This window comes from Spermophilus citellus, assembly GCF_964194105.1.
Source record: "Spermophilus citellus genome assembly, chromosome: 4".
In the NCBI taxonomy this organism is placed as follows: Eukaryota; Metazoa; Chordata; class Mammalia; order Rodentia; family Sciuridae; genus Spermophilus; species Spermophilus citellus.
In genome coordinates, this window is record NC_138185.1 from 108,627,799 (window position 1) to 108,645,820 (window position 18,022).

General features: G+C 35.4%; 1 protein-coding gene across 8 annotated transcripts in view; it reads right to left on the minus strand.

The window, feature by feature from the left end:
- Positions 1-18,022, minus strand: part of NEO1 (neogenin 1) — a 229,106-nt gene that overhangs the window by 135,033 nt on the left and 76,051 nt on the right. For all 8 annotated transcript variants that reach the window (XM_081292171.1, XM_081292172.1, XM_081292167.1 and 5 more), the window contains exons 3-5: positions 13,178-13,453; positions 9,873-10,026; positions 1,281-1,417 (exon numbers count right to left, since the gene is read on the minus strand). In XM_081292171.1, the coding sequence (XP_081148297.1) occupies positions 1,281-1,417; positions 9,873-10,026; positions 13,178-13,453 (567 nt within the window). The remainder of the gene's footprint in view (positions 1-1,280; positions 1,418-9,872; positions 10,027-13,177; positions 13,454-18,022) is intronic.

Consider the following 18,022-nt stretch of genomic DNA (forward strand, 5'->3'; position numbering starts at 1 on the left):
AGGAGAGATGAAAATAAGAAACTATAAGTACGTGCCATTATTTTCCCTGACTGCTAAATCAAAGAACATATAAGGGGGAAGACAAGTATATAAGAAAAAGAAAAGAACTACTAACTATTCTTGCAGCAATGATCAGCATTAGCTGAACAGACCAAAATAAAACATCAAATCATCAAACCAAATTACACAGAAAAGTACTTTGCATTCTGTTTTAGTGAGCTTTTTTGTCATTGTGACCAAAACATCAAACAAGAGCAATTTAGAGGAGAAAAAGTTTATTTGGGGCTCATGGTTTTAGAGGTCTCAGGCCAAAGACAGCCAACTCCACTGCTCTGGGCCCAAGATGAGGGAGCACATTATGGGGGAAGGGCCCCAAGGAGGAAAGCAGATCAGAGAGAGGTCAAGGGAAGAGACAAGGGACTACAGGGAAGATGCACCTTCTAAGATACACCCCCAGTGACCAATCTCCTCCAGCCATGCTCTACCTGTCTATAGTTACCACCCAGTCAATCCATTTAAATTAGTATGGACTGATAGGTCATAGCTTTCATAATTCAATCACTTTACCCCTGAATATTCCTGCATTAACAGGAGCTTTGGGGGACACCTCATGTACAAACTATAACACGCTCTTTCCTATATAATCTATTCACCCAAAGGAAGGGAGTGGGAATGCTGAAGAGAGACATGTTCCGGATCAGAGAACAGATACCTTGTGAAGAAGTATACTGAGACAAGAAAAGCAAACAAAACCTTCCAGATGCCCCAGATCACACTGTCCTTCCTTATACTATTACCATTACAATAAAAAAAAATCAATAATTAGCTTTGAGCTCCTATATTCTAGTCACCATTTTGGGAATTTTTCAAGGAGTAGTTCTTAATCGTCAATGAGGTAGGTATTCTTATTATCTCCACTTTACAGATGCGGGAAATGAAGTTCAGATAGATTAGGTAAATCTATTAATATAGTTATTAGGAAATACAAGACCCAGAATTTGATCCCAAGGATACAGGTCTAAAAGTTGGGATTTTTTAAAAATTAGTATGGACTGATAGTTAGACATAATACCTTTATTTATTTATTTTTATGTGGTGCTAAGGATCAAACCTAGGGTCTTACACATGCTAGGTGAGCGCTCTTCAGCTGAGCCACAACCCCAACCCTAAAAGTTGGAATTTTAACTGTGATGCTGTATTGCTTCTTCCGCAACTATTTTAATGTTAAAACAATTAGCAGACACAGGATATTTTTATTTATGCAGTAAATATTTACATACCTTGTACTGTAAGCTCTGCTTGAGCTTCAATTGTTTCATTTCCATTATCAGCTATACAAAAATAAGTCCCAGCATCATCCTCAGTGATATCACTGATTTCCAGACTACCACCTGCCAGCAAGACCAATCTTTCAGAGCTGCATAAAAAAACAAGGATACATTTTAGTATGAGGGAAACTCTGCATATAAAATAGGAAAAACACTTAGGAGAAAACAGTATTATTATAAATATGGTCACAAATTTAAACTACCATAAAATTATTAGAATTTAATTCCAATTTGTCTTGCTCACAATTTTATATGTATAAACATCATAAATACAAATCAAATGTTACATTGAATTATTTCTGACACTTCTAGGTATCAAAGGAATATCACTTTTATTCCACTTCACCATCCTGCCTCCCAACTCCAGCCAGTATTTTAGAAATTATTTAATTCTGAAGTTTGGAATCAATCTGAGATTGACCACCAGTTATGCCATGCTAGCAGATAAGAAGAATAAAGAAAAGAAAAGACTACATAATGTCAGATCAGAAATAGTAAACACTGGGATGACAGTACCCACTGAAAATTTCCTACCGTGGCTTGGATAGAAAAGGAGAGGGAAGGCGGGAAGAAAAAGACATTACAGCTGCCAGAGAGTAGGTCTGGTATTGTTTACAAATCAGCCATCATCACGCCATTACCAACAAGGATATTTGTTGGTAATGACCAAGAAAAACTAAATCCTGTAACATCAAGGAAGAAATTACAAGTCAATTGTTCCATCAATTTTTATAAAGTCCATGTATGTAACTAAAAAGAATAAAAATTTAAAAAAATTTATAAAGTAAATTTGTAAACTAAATCAAACCTACAAAGGCACCTGACATAAAGCAAGGAATGTAATTAATTCTACAAGTGGATAAAAAAAGCTGCCACTTTGTTATTTTCATAGATGGCATAAATACAAAATATAGTATCAAACACATAATAAATATATTTTAATTTTAAACCAGTCTAAAATGATTTTATAGGCTAGATTCTTTCCAAATCTTAGTATTGTTATACTTCTATCTGTATGTATTTCCAAGAAAAAAAATATTATTATTATTTGACTTTTCATGCAAAATTTCTTATGGAGGAAAATCAGAGGAAATAACTATTTAGTCCTTACTACATTTATTCTTCTCGTTTAAAGTAAAGAAAGTTCTATTCTGGCTTAAATCTCAGAATGTTCTAAGTATAGGTAATTGGTCTTTCTGAATCTGATAAACGATATTGAGTGTCTGGACCTGAAAAGCTGAAATCCAGAATCAGGTTTGATGACTTCTCCAAGAAAGACTACTCTAGAAGGCAATGATTAAACTTTATCAAGTGATATTCCTATCTGAAAGGTCTTAATTACACCCATAAAACCCAACTTTATGTGATGAAATAAAGAAGATACAATGGAATAGAGCAAGAATGTCCAAGAAAAAAAGACGACAGGATTTAGTGCTTCATTAAATAAGAAAATTTTGCAAAAATTAAGATCCTGCATTTTACACTCAATGTTCCCAAATGAGAAATCTGCAATATATACATAATATCTATCTAAAATGCAGATAATTTGAAACACAAATTGATATAGCATTTTCAGAAGCAAGACAGTTTATCTAATAATTATACTAAAAATTATTCCTGATATTTGCTATGCAGGATACTTGGCATTGGTGAGTACAAGTACAGTAGTATTCAATCTTTCTAAATGGTATTGATTTTACTCTTTTTATTTTTTTTTTAATTTTTTTAATATTTATTTTTTAGTTTTCGGCGGACACAACATCTTTGTTCGTATGTGGTGCTGAGGATCGAACCCAGGCCACACGCATGCCAGGTGAGCATGCTACCGCTTGAGCCACATCACCAGCTCGATTTTACTCTTTTTAAAAGAAGACTGGGAAGAATATCCATTTGGGTGGTAGAATTCATTTAACATGTTGATGACTCAGAGTAAACAACCAAGTCTTTTGAACTCCAATATTCTAATATGCAGACAAAAGGAAGAATACGTGAAAAAGTATGTGTGGCAAAGGGACCCAAGTTATGTTCAGTGTAGCTGAAAATGAGGGCTGTGTATGTCCCTAAGCAGCTTTTGGTCAATATGCAAGAGCTTGGTATGCTAAGGAGACTTTCCCCTACCAAAGTGGAAGCTGGGGAGGGAGGCTTTTAAGAAAATGAATGGCATCATCAGATTTTGTGAATAAACAGAGGGAATAGAAAAAGACTAGAATCTGAAGTTTGGTCATGAAGTTATTGCAATGACTCAGAACTGAAAAACAAACAACTAACTATAGCAGTAACAAGAAGGCCCAAAGTACTGACTTACTCTTGAATGATGATAAAGGTAAGGAGAGAGATTCTGTTTCATTTAACAAATAATTGCTAGCTTGACAGAAGTAAAGCCGTTTTAAGAATCTGTGTCCTTAATCTTTAACAATAGAAATCCATTAAAAAATGTTTAAAAGTGGGTTAGGGGTTGGTGGTCATATGATGAACTTTGAAAGACTGCTCTGGCAGGAGTGTGAAGATATATTTGGAATGAGGCAAGATTATATGTGGCAAGAACAGGAGGCTACTGCAGCGACTGAAGTAACAATAGCTAAGAATACCTAGTAACCGCATGGTTGTGTTGCAGAGATACCGAAGAAGTAAAATGACAAATCTTGCAAATGGACTGGATATTGAAGTTGAGGAAGAAACAAATGCCAAAGAAGATTCCTAAGGTTACAAAAGTGTGAAAGAGAAGCAAAGAGAAATAGTGCTTGCTTTATTTAGTTTTTTTGTTTGTTATAGTTATTTGAGTGAAAGTTTAATAGGCAAAAGAGAAGGAGCTAACAGAGAGGGGAAAATGTCAAAAAAGGGATTGCAGCTCAGTGGTAGAGCACTTACCTAGCATGTGTGAGGCATTGGGTTCGATCCTCAGCACCACATAAAAACAAAATAATAAAATAAAGGTATGGTGTCCAAAAGAAAAAAAGGGGTGGGGGGATTCTTGAAGGCACTGGAGAAGATAGGAAGTAGCAAGGTCTAGGGCATAATAAGACTTCTGAGACACTACAGCAGGAAAGGACGGTAGAAACTAAGGCTTACAGATATTCCTCTGGCACAAAATTTACTCTCTCATTGGCTTACTTTCATTAAACTTTTCTTATGAAGTAAATACAATCTCACATGTAATTCTTATAAGTAATACAAAGAGGTTTCACATATGCTTTATCTTTATCCCAGACCCATGGTAGCATCTTGTAAAACCAGAGCACAATATCACTATCAGGATACCGTCAGGACACAGAACATTTCCATAACCATTATACCTTTTAAAACTCATACATAACTTCTCTCCCATTCTCATCTCCTGATCAGCCATTGGCAGCTGCTAATCATGATTTCCAGTTTTGTAGTTTTGCCATCTTAAGAACGGTACATATCCAGGTGCACAGGCACACACTTCTAATGCTAGCTACTCAAGGAGGCTGAGGCCTGAGGATCTCAAATCCCAGGCCAGCCAAGACCCTGTCTCAAAATAAAAAGGGGTGGGGATATAGTTCACAGGTAGAGTCCCCCTAGGTTCAAGCTTTGTACTGCCAAACACACACACACACACACACACACACACACACACACTAAAAAAAACCCCAACTTTATAAATAGGATTGTATAGTATGTAATCTTTATAAACTCTTTTTTTATTCAGTATAATTCTCTGGAGACTGATCAATATTTTGTTCCTTTTATTGCTTAGTACATGCTATGGATTTACTATGGTTTGTTTAACTATTCACTCAATGAAAGACAGGTATTAAAACACTTGTGCACGTTTTTGTGTGAATGTAAGTTCATTTCTATGAGATAAATGCCCAAGAGCTTGAGAATGCAATTGCTAGGTTATGTGGAAGTTTTATAAAAAATGGCCAAACATTTTCCACAGTGCCTGTACCATTTTACATTCCAAACAAGCAATGTCAGAATGACCCATCCCATTTCTCTATATCCTTGCCAGAATTCAGTATTGCCACTTTTTTTTTTTTAAGCTCTTCTGGCAGGAATGTAGTGATATCTCATGGTGGTTTTAATTTGCATTTACCTAATAGCTAATAATGTCAAAACACTTTTCTTAAATTTGCCAAGTGTAATTCTGTTTGCAAAACAGCTCTCCATGTCTTTTGCCCATGTTCAAACCGGATTACATGCTTTTTACTCTTGAGTTTTTGAGAGATCTTTATATATATATTCTAGATACTAGTCCTTTGTTGGGTATGTGGTTTCTAAATATTTTCTTCTACCTTGCAGCTTATCTTTTCATCCTCTTAATGGGGTCTTTTATGGAGCAAAAACTTTTAATTTTGATGACATTCAATTCGTCAAATTTTTCTCATATGGATGGTGCTTTTGGCATGAGGCCTAAAACCCTTTTGCCCAGCCCTAGATCCTAATTATGTATGGGTTTTCTAAATTTTTGTTTGTTTTATACTCAGGTCTGTGATCCATTTTAAATTACTTCCTATATGAAATCTGAGACTTAAGACTCATATTTTTATCTATGTATAAATGTAGGAATATTTGCTGAAAAGGCTATCTTTCCTTCAGTGAATCACGTTTGTACCTTGCAAATCAGTTGGGCATATCTCTGTGGATTTATGCCTGGGTTCTCTATTCTGTTGCATTAACCTTTGTGTTGATATTCCAACAGTTCCATACCTCTTGATTACTGTAGCAGTGTAATCAGTCTTGAAATCAAACAGATTTATTTTCCTCACTTTTTAAAAATTGTTCTTACTATTCTAGTTCTTTCCCTTTCCATATAAATTTTAGAATAATCTTGTTTATAAGAAAATCTTACCAAGATTTTGATGAGAATTGAATTAAGTTGTATTTTGGTTTGAAGAAAATTTGCACCAAGCTACATCCCCAGCCCTTTTTATTTTTTATTTTGAGACAAAGTCTAGGTTGCCCAGATTGACCTCAAACTTGTAATCCCACCTCAATTTCCCAAGTCATGGGGATTACAGGTGTGTGCCATTACACCTGGCTCAATTTGAAGAAAACTGACATCCTTACTATGTTGAGTCTTCTAATCCTTGACACAGTATGTCTCTCCATTTATTTAGGTCTTGGATTTCTTTCAATAACATTTTGTGGGTTTTAGCAATAATTCCTACACAAGTTCTGTTAAATTTACATCTATTTCAATTCTTGTGGGTGAATGCAAATGGTACTATATTTGCAATTTTGGTGTTCAGGTGTTCACTCCTAATATATAGAAAAACAATTAATTTTTAAATTTATTTTATATCCTGTGAACTCGATTAATTCTAAAGGGTTTTGGGGTTTTTATTTTGTTTTTGTTTTTGTTTTGTTTTGTTTTTGGTAGGTTTCTCGGGATACAGACAAACACACTATCTACAAACAAGAATTGTTTTATTTTTTTCCCTCTCTGATCTCTATTCCTTTCCTTTTTCTTGTCTTATTGAATTGGCTAGAACTTCCAACACTATGACAATGGATTTCTTTAACTTGTTCCTGTTCTTAGGAGGGAAGGTTCTAGGCTTTTATCATCAAGTATAATGTCTGATGTAGGATTTTTCAACTAAGTTATTTTTCTGGGATCTTGAAAAACAAGAACACATGTTCAATTTTGTCAAATGCTTTATCATGAAAGGTTGGTTTTTCCTTTAGCCTGATAGTATGGTGGATTACATTGGTTGATTTTAGAATACTTAACCTTTCATCCCTAGAATAAACTCCATTTGGTCATGGCATATAATTACTTTTATGTATCAATGAATTCTATTGCTAATATTTTGTTAAGAATTTTTGTGTCTATATTCCTAGGAGGTCTAAAGTTTATTTTTGATATTGTCTTTAATTTTGGTATCAGGATAATATTAATTTCAACTCTTTCTTTTCAATTTTCTGGACAGACTGTATAGAATTGGAGTTAATTCTTTTTAAAATATTGATAGGATTCTTGAGTGAAACCATCTGGGTCTTGAGATTTCTTTTTCAGGAGTTTTGAAATTACAAATTCAATCTTCTTAACAGTTACAGGACTATCAATTATGTGTTTGGTCCACCACTCTATTTTTAGTACCTAGTATGGTACCTGATATATTCAGCATTTAATAATTATTTGTGAATAATGCTGAACCGATGATAATCATAGAAATTCTCACTTTTTAAAAATTTTTTTTAGTTGTAGTTGGACACAATATTTTTATTTAATTAATTTATTTATTTAATGTGGTGCCGAGAATCTAACCCAGTGCCTCACACATGCTAGGCAAGCACTCTACAACTCAGCCACAACCCTAGCCTGAAATTCTCACTTTTTATATGAAAAAATTCATTTAGATCTTCAGAATGTCCTTCTATAATGATAAAATGTACAAGTTTTAAAATAAATCTATTCCGGTTTCTTACCCCTGGTATTTTAACATGTGGTCAATTAAATTTTTTTTAAGAATTTAACCTTCATTTTTTATGCATTTGTTTTTTATATGGTGTGGAGGATCAACCTAGTACCTCGCTCATGCTAGGCAAGCACTCTACCACTGAGCTACAACCCCAGCCCTTCAATTAAAACTCATGCTCTAAGAGCTTGAAATATTTTTCTCCTCTATTTCAAGATTCTCTATGTTGTAGTTAGCAAAAGTTTAAAAGAAATTTCTTTGAAGTCTTATAAGTTCTTCACCTTAGATAGGAAGAAAAACAGGAAGAAAGGAAAAAGCAAAACATGGGCAAAGTGGTGGGTGAATGGATGAATGATGAGGAAGAAATCAGGCAATATTGGGGATAATACCATTAGTTCTGCTAATGAATATGTGAGGAACAATCTGATTCATCATCCCCAGTAATCACTGAAGGCCGATTACCTAGCTGACTGAATAAATATTCCTTTCCATATTTGAAACAGAGCCTCTTTAAAATTAAATACAACTTCCTGATGACCACTTTCTGCATCTGGACTTTTCTCCACTTCAGAATGAAAATTAAAAGGCTATCCCCTGGCCCACGGAGGCATCAAGGAACTGAAACTGATACATATTTCTGACTAGTACAGCTCAAGTGTGTGTGTGTGTGTGTGTGTGTGTGTGTGTGAGAGAGAGAGAGAGAGAGAGAGAGAGAGAGAGAGAGAGAGAGAGAATTTCCTGCCTTTTGTCCAACTGAACCTTCTCTTCTCTTAGGGTCCCAGAGCCCTTGAAGACAGAGATTTGCAACAGAAAAAGATCTCCTCTCTCTTCCTCAAAGCCTATTTTAATAAACCTGCTTTTCTTCACCAGCCTTGGTCTACCAAATTTTAGTGGAGTTGAACAGTGGAAACTTCATTCCCAGCAACATGTCTTGGCTACTGAGATGCACAAATTAAGATTGTCAGTTCACTATGAATAACTCAAGTAGGAAACTCAAATTTATGGCCACTAACCACATGAAACCTGTAAGACTTGAAATGTGGGCAGTATGATTGAAGAACTAGTTTATCTTATTTCATTTTAATGTACAAACTAAAGTGGTATAAATTATTTTCTAAGCAGCACACCATATAAAATATTAGTATATTTAGTAGTGCACACATATTCTTATTTTTTTAAATACTTTTTTAGCCATAGATGGACACAATATATTTATTTATTTTTATGTGGTGCTGATGATCGAACTCAGTGCCTCACACATGCAAGGCAAACACTCTACCACTGACCTACAGCCCCAGCCCGCATACTTCTTACTTTTTTAGTGTGGCTACCAGAAAACTTTAATTTACATATGTGGTTTATATTATATTTTCATTGAACAGCACTGCTACAGTAGAGTGGTCCTCAACTGGGAGTGATTTTGTCCCCTACCCTCAAGCAAAGGACATCTAAAAACTGGAGACATTTTTAGTCATCACAACTAGAAGTGCTTTTAGCATCTATTGGGCAGAAACCAGAGATGTGAGTATATATCCTATAATGTACAGGACAGCTCTGTTTTGAAAACATGCCTGACTACTGCTATCATCACTATCACACCAGTTCTCATATGAGAGAGAATTCAATTGAGTAAAGTACTCATTACATAAGGAAAAAATGAGGCGGGAAAGGAGACAGAGGATAGGATGGGTCGTGTTAAGAGAGAAGGCTTTTGTGGAAGATGCAGAATTTGTGAATAGAGCAGAGCTAGTATGATTTCAAAAGGCAAAAGCAAAGGATGAAGAATCCATTTGCTTACACTATTTGAGCAAGGAAAAAAGATTTTTAAAAATGATAAGAATGAAAGAGAAGACTCAGGCTAGTTGAGACTACAAGTTCTTGCAACAATTTAGGGAAGGAAACCCCAAAGCTGTAAGTTAAGTATATCAAAGTTTCAGAAAGAACAAATGGAATGATTATCCTTTAATATTTTGAATGCATGTTTTTTCTTTAAATATCATAATAATATACAGCACATGAACATATTTCAAGGATGACATATGAGCATTATAATGTGTTTAAATAAAGTAATCATTTTTTATTAACAATAGTTCCAAAAAGGATTAGATGGTCTCAAGCTCAGACAGAAAAAGGCTTTTAGGCAGACAACATTTACCCTTCTGTGTCAAGTGTCTCCTCATTTTTCATCCATCTCATGGCCGGTGCAGGAAGTCCTGAAGCAACACATGGCAACACTGTGCTCTGACCAATGACTCTGACTAAGGAAGAAGGTTGTTTCAAAAATACCAAGTTGAGTGTTTCCTCGGGATCTAAAAAGAATTTAAATAAAAGACAAAGCACTTTATCAGTTAGTCATAAGGAATGTCTAACTCCTATTCAGTCTTGTGGGGCTTTTTACGACAAAATATTTTAAGCAAAAGTGATACAAGAAAATTACATTTAGGGCTGGGGTTGTGACTCAGTGGTGTAGCACTTGCCTCACATATGTGAGGCATTAGGCTCGATCCTCAGCATCACATAAAATTTTTAAAAAAGTATTGCATTTATCTACAACTGAAAAAAAGAAAAAAAATCCATTTAAAATAGCAAACATTTATCAAATAATTTCTATATGCAAAGCATTGTGATAGGCTGTTTAGGGATCTTAAAGCAAAAAAGTTGTAGTTCCTGCCTTTAGATTAAATTTACTTACTGGTCAAACAAGGGAGATTTGACGTGGATCCTCTTTATTTTACAACATTAATGTCACAAGTGGTTCAAACAGTAGAGAAAATGAACAAGTTCAGGACTCTTGAAATTCTCTCCTACTCATAGGGATATGAGAGGTTTCCTGTCCTTCCCTGAATTTATTATTTCTGAAAATCTTTCTGTATTTCATCTCATTAACTTGCTCACTTAGTCCGTCAATCCTTGATTTTGTAATGCAGCAAACTAAAGTTACTACTGTATTTGTGTATCCTTTATTCAGATAAAGAATTAATGTGTTCATTTTATAGAGCTGACCTCTTATGGAAATGTGAAAAGGCTATACTCCTGTGGGTAAAAGATAAAGTTCTTTATTTAATAGGGTGATATTAACTTAATGTTAATTTTGAGTGGAAAAAAAGACCATTCTGAGGCAGAGGGATATAAGTCATGTCACCACACTTAGGAAAAGGTATTCTATGGGTCATGGTAACAACTACCAGAAATGGTTTTAAACTTGTCCAGTCCATTAATTATGGTTCTTTAGTCATGGTAACAAGTAACCACTGCCTAACAGATTAATGACACCTCACTTCAGAGAATGTGCCTTTGAAAGCCAACCAATAAGCGACAATCCTGAGCTTTAAAAGTCAATCAATCAAGGGCAAAGTCATTCACTGCTGTAACCTGCCTCTGCCTCTTTATATATATACAAACCAAAACAATGCCTTCAACAACAACCAAAAACCAAAACAAACAAACAAACTATAGAAGATCAGCAACAAGCTTTTCTTGATAAGACTGTCTGACAAGCAAAGCTCTCATAGACTTCAGTCAGCAAAATATCCAGCACTGTTTTTGCTTTAGATATTGAGTAATGGTCTCATCCTTTGACACTGAAAACCTTGTTTTCTTGAATCAAATTCTGAGAATTTGCTTGAATGCTATGCTAGGTGTAAAGAAGAAATCTACTATGTCAAATAAACAAGTCAGGAACGGAATGGTCAGGAGGCTGAGGTAGGAGGATTTAGAGGCCAGCCCATCTCAAAACAAAAAAGAGCTGGAGATATAGCTAAGTGGTAGAATACTCGCCTAGCATGTGCTAGGCCCTGGATTCAATTGCCAGTGCCAACCAAAAAAAAGCAGGGCTCAAAGGAAGTAGAATGAAGGACATTCTTTTGGCAATAATTTTTCCCCCACATTTAATTACTTACACATATTTAACTGAACTTTGATAGACTCAAATAAACAAATTTGTAACAAATATGTATTGGTTTCTATGTGCCAGGAACCATTCTTCACATGACATGAAATCCCCTACTCTTGTTGACCTTACATACTAATGGCGGGGGGAGAGACAACAAACAACACATATGTCAGATGATGATATGTTCTGAAGTAAAATTGAGGAGGAAGGAGAAGCACTGGAGGTGGAAACAGAAGGCTGTAATTTAATCAGAATATTTAAGGAAGGTTCACTGATATCTGACAGAGATAAGAGGGTGAGCCAGGTAAAAAGGATTCAAGGCAGAGAAAATGGCAAGTAGAAAACCTCTGAAGTAAAAACATTTGGAATTTTCTATAAGCATAAGGTGGTCACAATGACAGAGGGAGGGAGAGAAGATCAGGAATTGGAAGGGAGGGGCAAAGGAGGGAAGTGAAAAGATTACATAAAGTTGAACAGACCAAGAACTTTAACTGACATGGAAACCACTGGTTTTGAGCAAAGATAACTGGGGTTGCTGAGAATACACTGAGACAGAGACAGGGTGTACTTGCCTAGCATGCATGAGGCCATGGGTTCAATCCCACAAATGGCAAAAAATAATAATTAAAAATTAAGAAACACTGAGACAGGAATTAAATGGCAGGGATGGTAACAAAAATGAAACAAGCTGCATTTTAAAGCATTAGTTCAAGGTCCATTGGGAACACCATCAAAAGTCACATCCCATAAAACAGGTTTCACTTTGTAAGGCAGTCCATTGGTTAAAAATAAGCCTATAAAGTAGTCCTATATTACCAAAATCTCTGCCCAAACAATGTAGGGATGGCCCAATTATATTCATAAACTTTAATCTGAAATGAGAACTATGGAAAGGATCAGGCACCCAGCAATGAGAATAGAAACTGAAAGGTCACGAAATATCAAGGAAGTAGAGGGACTATAATGAGCCACAGTGAGAGGAGGTTAAGCGTAAGGGAGAAGCTGGACAGCTGAGAAAATACATACAAAACCAATTATGAGCAAAGCCAGTAGGAGCAGAAAGAATGAGAAGACACATAAAAAACAGGCAACACTGAAAGAGGAGCTGAGTTTACATGATAAGGGGGAGCAGCACAATAGAGAAGCAAGAGCTCTCATTTGCTAGTGTCTCCAAAGCTACCACATTAAGTTACCACCTTACCCATCCTTTATATGAATTAGCCTGAGTTAGTCTTAAATTCTTACAAGTAAAAATGACCTAATTATAACCATACTCTGTTGTGGGGAGAAATAACAGCTTGACCAAAGACATAGGGCTAAATATCTTTGACCAAGAAGAATTCAATTAGATACGGCACATACTTTATTACTTGATAATTTTAATAATATATTCACTAAAGAGTGGATTGTTCTGGCCTATTTTTTTTTACTCCTATAAAAAACTTAGACTCCTTTTACTGATAGTTAATACATTACACCACATATTAACAGTTTTTATTTTTTTTAAATAGAAAAATTTTTATCCATTTACAAACACAAAACCATCAGTTCTGATAATGAGTTAATACCTGGAAGAACTTTCAATTCAGCTTCATCACTGTACTTTGGTGGCCCACCACTTTCAATTATGCAGCGATATAGTCCCCCATCTCCTTCAGTCACATTACTGATAACCAGTGTTCCACCTGGAAGTTTGATAACTCTATCATCCAGAAGAAGAGGCTGTCTGTTCTGTTCCCACCTCACAAATGGAACCAAATCTGCATTAACTTCACAATTCAGAATTGCACTGTTCCCAGCATAAACTGAAGAAGGTTCTGGTTGACTGGTAAATCTTGGAAGTCCTGGACAATAAAGGAAAAGGGGGGGAAAAAGTAATTAACTATTACTTAAAACTTTAGTCAAGGGAGCCAAGAGCAAGTCAGGCCATGTGGCCACAACATATGGTAGCATCAGGATCAAGAAGGTCCATGCATCGCGAAACCGGCTACATACAGGAATAAAGAGTAAATAAGTTAAATGTACCAAGGATAATTGTAGTCAAGATTCCTCACAGTAGGAAAAGATGCAAATATTGCAAATATGGAAAAGGACAAGGATAGAATAAATTCCAAGGTATTGGTCTACAATAAAGACATCAGATAAACTCATAGCTTTATATAACTACAGATGCAGAACTATATGTAGATATAATATACAGATATAAAACTATTTGTGAAATATGCATATATTTTACACACAGCTTATACATATGTATTTATATTATTATATTCCATACAGAGGATCCAGAATCAGTGTCACTCCAGTAGCAATAAGTACATATGGTGACTTTATCCTTATTTCCAAATAATATTCTCCACTACAAGGAATCAGTGCTTCTTGGAGAAATGGCTGATTCTAGGACCAGATCAGGCAAAGTACAAGAACAACTGGGTTCCTTCCTTTATGATATAAGGTAAAAACTCATAACATACAGTAAAGAACTACTCGAATAACAATGGGTATGTATAAAAAGACACATACAAATCAAGATTGAAGGGAGTTTCTTCTGGCTAAATCTAGAATAATGTAATACCAAAAGAGTCCAAGAGATACAAATGACACATGTAATCCTAGATCAACAGGAAAGAAGACGGCAAAGTTTCAGCTTTTGTTTTTTACTATAATAAACACTACTGAGACAATCTGTGAAATCTAAATTAAGTGGTAGTATTGTATTGAGATTAATTTTCTGATTTTGATGGATGCCTGTAATTATTTAGGAAAATGTTCCTGTTTTTAGCAAACATACACCGATGTTATTCAGGTAGGGGTAACAGGGGCAACATGTCTGCAACTTACAACTATTAATGGTTCAGAAAAAAATACATACTTGGGGAATGACACAACAGATGTGGTAAAATGTTAACAACTGGGCAATCTGGATGAAGTTACATGAGATCTTTTTGTTCTATTCTTGAAACTATTCCTTAAGTTTAAAATTACTTCAAATAAAATGTTAACCAAAAACTGTGGTCATAAGAGCTCTATAGATGCCACAGAATGCAGAGACAGACAGGGTCAGTTCTGGAGTCACGTGCCTGAATACAATTCCAACACCATCTTTCATGGCTGTTACAAAGTTGGCAAGCTATTTCGCCTGTCTCTCAGCCTCAATTTTGCCATCAGTAAAATGAGAAAAACAATAGGCTTCAGAGGGTCACATTTTTAAAATTATCTAACGTAAATAACTTACATATAATATACTGCTTATTGCATAAATACTCACTAGCTACTACTGCTTTAACAATATCTAAAAAGTGACTCATGAACCTATGCTCTGAACACAGCAAAATGTTTAAGGACTAGAAAACAAATTATGAAAAATAATTACAGATTTTCTAGTTTTATGATGGTAAATCATTCCAAATATAAACAACGTATGGGTTTTCTAGCCCTGGCACAATTTTTCCTTGTTTTTTTTCTTTTAATTTCAAGGTGATTTTTGAAGAAATGAAATAAAGGCAAAATTATCCTAATATCTACTTTTAAGCAACCAGAAGAAAACCAGGAAAAAAGGGACTGACCAAGATAGATCCAAAGTCTAATGAAGTCAGGGGAAAAAGGAATCTTAAATAAAACCAAAAAAAGCTTCTATTTTGTTAAAGTTAAAAGGACTTTTGAGGTCTTATAAAAATGAGTAATTTTTAAAAGTATAAACCCACAACAACATATGGGGAACTGGCAGGCAAGAAATTTTAAAAAATGTTTCTGAATAGGAAAAGCAGATGGGGCAACCAGCAACTGACATATCAAGGCAGAGAATGCTGCTGCTTCCTGTACTCACATGAGGGAAGTCAGTTGTCCTACTGCCTTTCAAGAGAAGAAATTGCAGAAGAAAAAAGAGAATGAAAGTTAAGACACAGAATTGGCAAGAAGGGATTAACAACGACTGTATTCTCATTTCTCCCACCATGGGGCACAAAATATCACCCACAGCCAGGGTATTCTCTAGGCAGGAAAGCAGAAATTTCTGTTGTGGAGAAATCAAATAGCACAGAGAAAAAGCAGCCTTATGTTTAATTCTATGAACTATCTATTTAATGCTCTTTCAAAAACTTCCCTGCTTGCTAAACTTAGCTGGAATCAGTTTGAGTGTTTGCATATAAAAAGCTCTAAAAGAGTCTTTTAGAATGGTAATTTGACAGTATCATTTTTAAAAATTAACTTATTGATATACAATTTACATACCAGAAAGTTCACATTTAAAGTATACAATTCAATGAATTTTTCATACATGAAGAGGTGTGCAACCATTCACATCTAATTTCAGAACCTTTTTATCATTCTCAAAAGAAACCTTGCTCACTCCCCATTCCGTGTATTATTCCCCTCCCTATCCCTCATCACCACTAGACCATCCCTAGGTCAGCCTGAGAAAATGACTTAATCTACCTTCAATCTGTATAGATTTGCCAATTCTTGACAACTCCTGTATATGAGATCACATGAATGTGATTCTTTATGACCTGCTTCTCTTTTTTTTTTTTTAGAGAGAGAGAGATCCTTCAATATTTACTTTTTAGTTTTCGGCGGACACAACATCTTTGTCTGTATGTGGTGCTGAGGATCGAAGCCGGGCTGCACGCATGCCAGGCGAGCACACTACCACTTGAGCCACATCCCCAGCCCTATGACCTGCTTCTTTAACCCAGCATAATATTTTTAGTTCATCCACGATGTCATATGAATTAAGACTTCGTTTCTTCTTACTGCTGAAGAATATTTCATTGTATGAACAAACCAGACTCTGATAACTCATTCACCACTTGATGGACACTTAGATTATTTCCCCTTTTGTGCTACTATGAATAATGCTGCCATGAATAGTCATGTGCAAATTGTTGTGTGGATGTAACTTTTTATTTCTCTTGAACAGATACCTTACGAATAAAACTGCTGGATCTTATGGTAACTCTATAGTTAACATTTTGATGAAATGACAAACATCCACACACAAATAAGGTGCCCTATGATCCAGCAATCCCAATTTTAGTAATCTAGTTTACAGAAATGAAGATTTGAAAAAAAGCAGAAAGCAGTTCACTACAGTATTATCTATACCATCCAACAATTTTAACACACATACAACTCATTAAAAAATAACTGAATAAATCACAAATACAATACATCCGATGCAACTATTAAAAAGCACTTCCATTCATCCTTTAGATATATCCAGGCCAAGAGTGGGTTAAGTAACTCTCCTACAGAACCCTATAGTGACCACAGAAGTCTGCCCTTCCCTCCCTGTCCTCCTCCCTCCCCTGTACTAAGGATTACATTAAAACTGTCTGCTAAGATACTGTGTCAAAAATGTTTCCTGAAGAACATGAGAGCTAAATCTGGTGGAAAACAGACCAAAAGAGAGGGGGGGGGGGAGAGGGAGGGAGAGAGGATAGAACCACCAGGAGCAAAGGCCAAGGCAGAGAATAAGTGAAAAAAATAAATAAAGATCAAAATATTCAGTACTGCTAGTGCTAAAACTGTGCTGAATGTCATGTGTAGTACCAGTGGTAAGGGGGATAAAGTGATAAGAAATTAGCCTGGAGAAATAGGTACCAGCTTGAAAAAAGAACCATGAGGCCTTTAAAAGGGTTAAAGGGTTTAGATAATAACAGTGTTATTATCTAAATGAACCACTGAAGGGTGAGAAAGTGCTCTGACCAGTGTGGAGACTAGATTGAAGGAAGAAAGAATGAGATGGCAGACAAGTAGATACAAGGCTGTGGTAAGGGAAGTTGAGGAGCTGTCTCAAGAAGAAGAAAGTATAATGATACAGAAAAATTGGGAGGCAGAATTCAGTGGATTTGGTGATGAGATGTAGGGGACAGTTGAGAGGAAGGAGTCATGAGTAAAACTCAGATAAAAAATATTTAAGAACATAAATGATAACCAGAAGCCTAGCCATAATGACACTGTAGAAGTCATTATGCTAGTTTATTTATCATACACATTGGAGAAAGCATGGCAGATGGGTGAGAGAAAGGAAGAATGAGAGAAAGGAGGAAAATGAAAAATGGAAAATTGCCAAAGAGGCCGTTTATTTTTCTCCTCTGATTTTTGCATCTTCAATCTGTGATTATGGAATAATTACAGTGTCTTTTTGTCATACCCAAATTCAACTTTTGAGTATTTAACTCCTAAGACAAAAAGAGTTATCATCCTCTGAATGAATGAGCAATACGCTCTGGAGTGAGTAGGAGATCATCAACTATAACTCGGAAGCGGGAAAGAGATAGGAGACTACTGTCTCAATCCAGTGAGATTCCATTCTCACATGCCAGCATTTCATCAAGTGAGAATAAACACAGGATTTACAGAAAATTCCATTTTCTACAACATGACCCTTAAGAAAAACTACTTCATTTGGA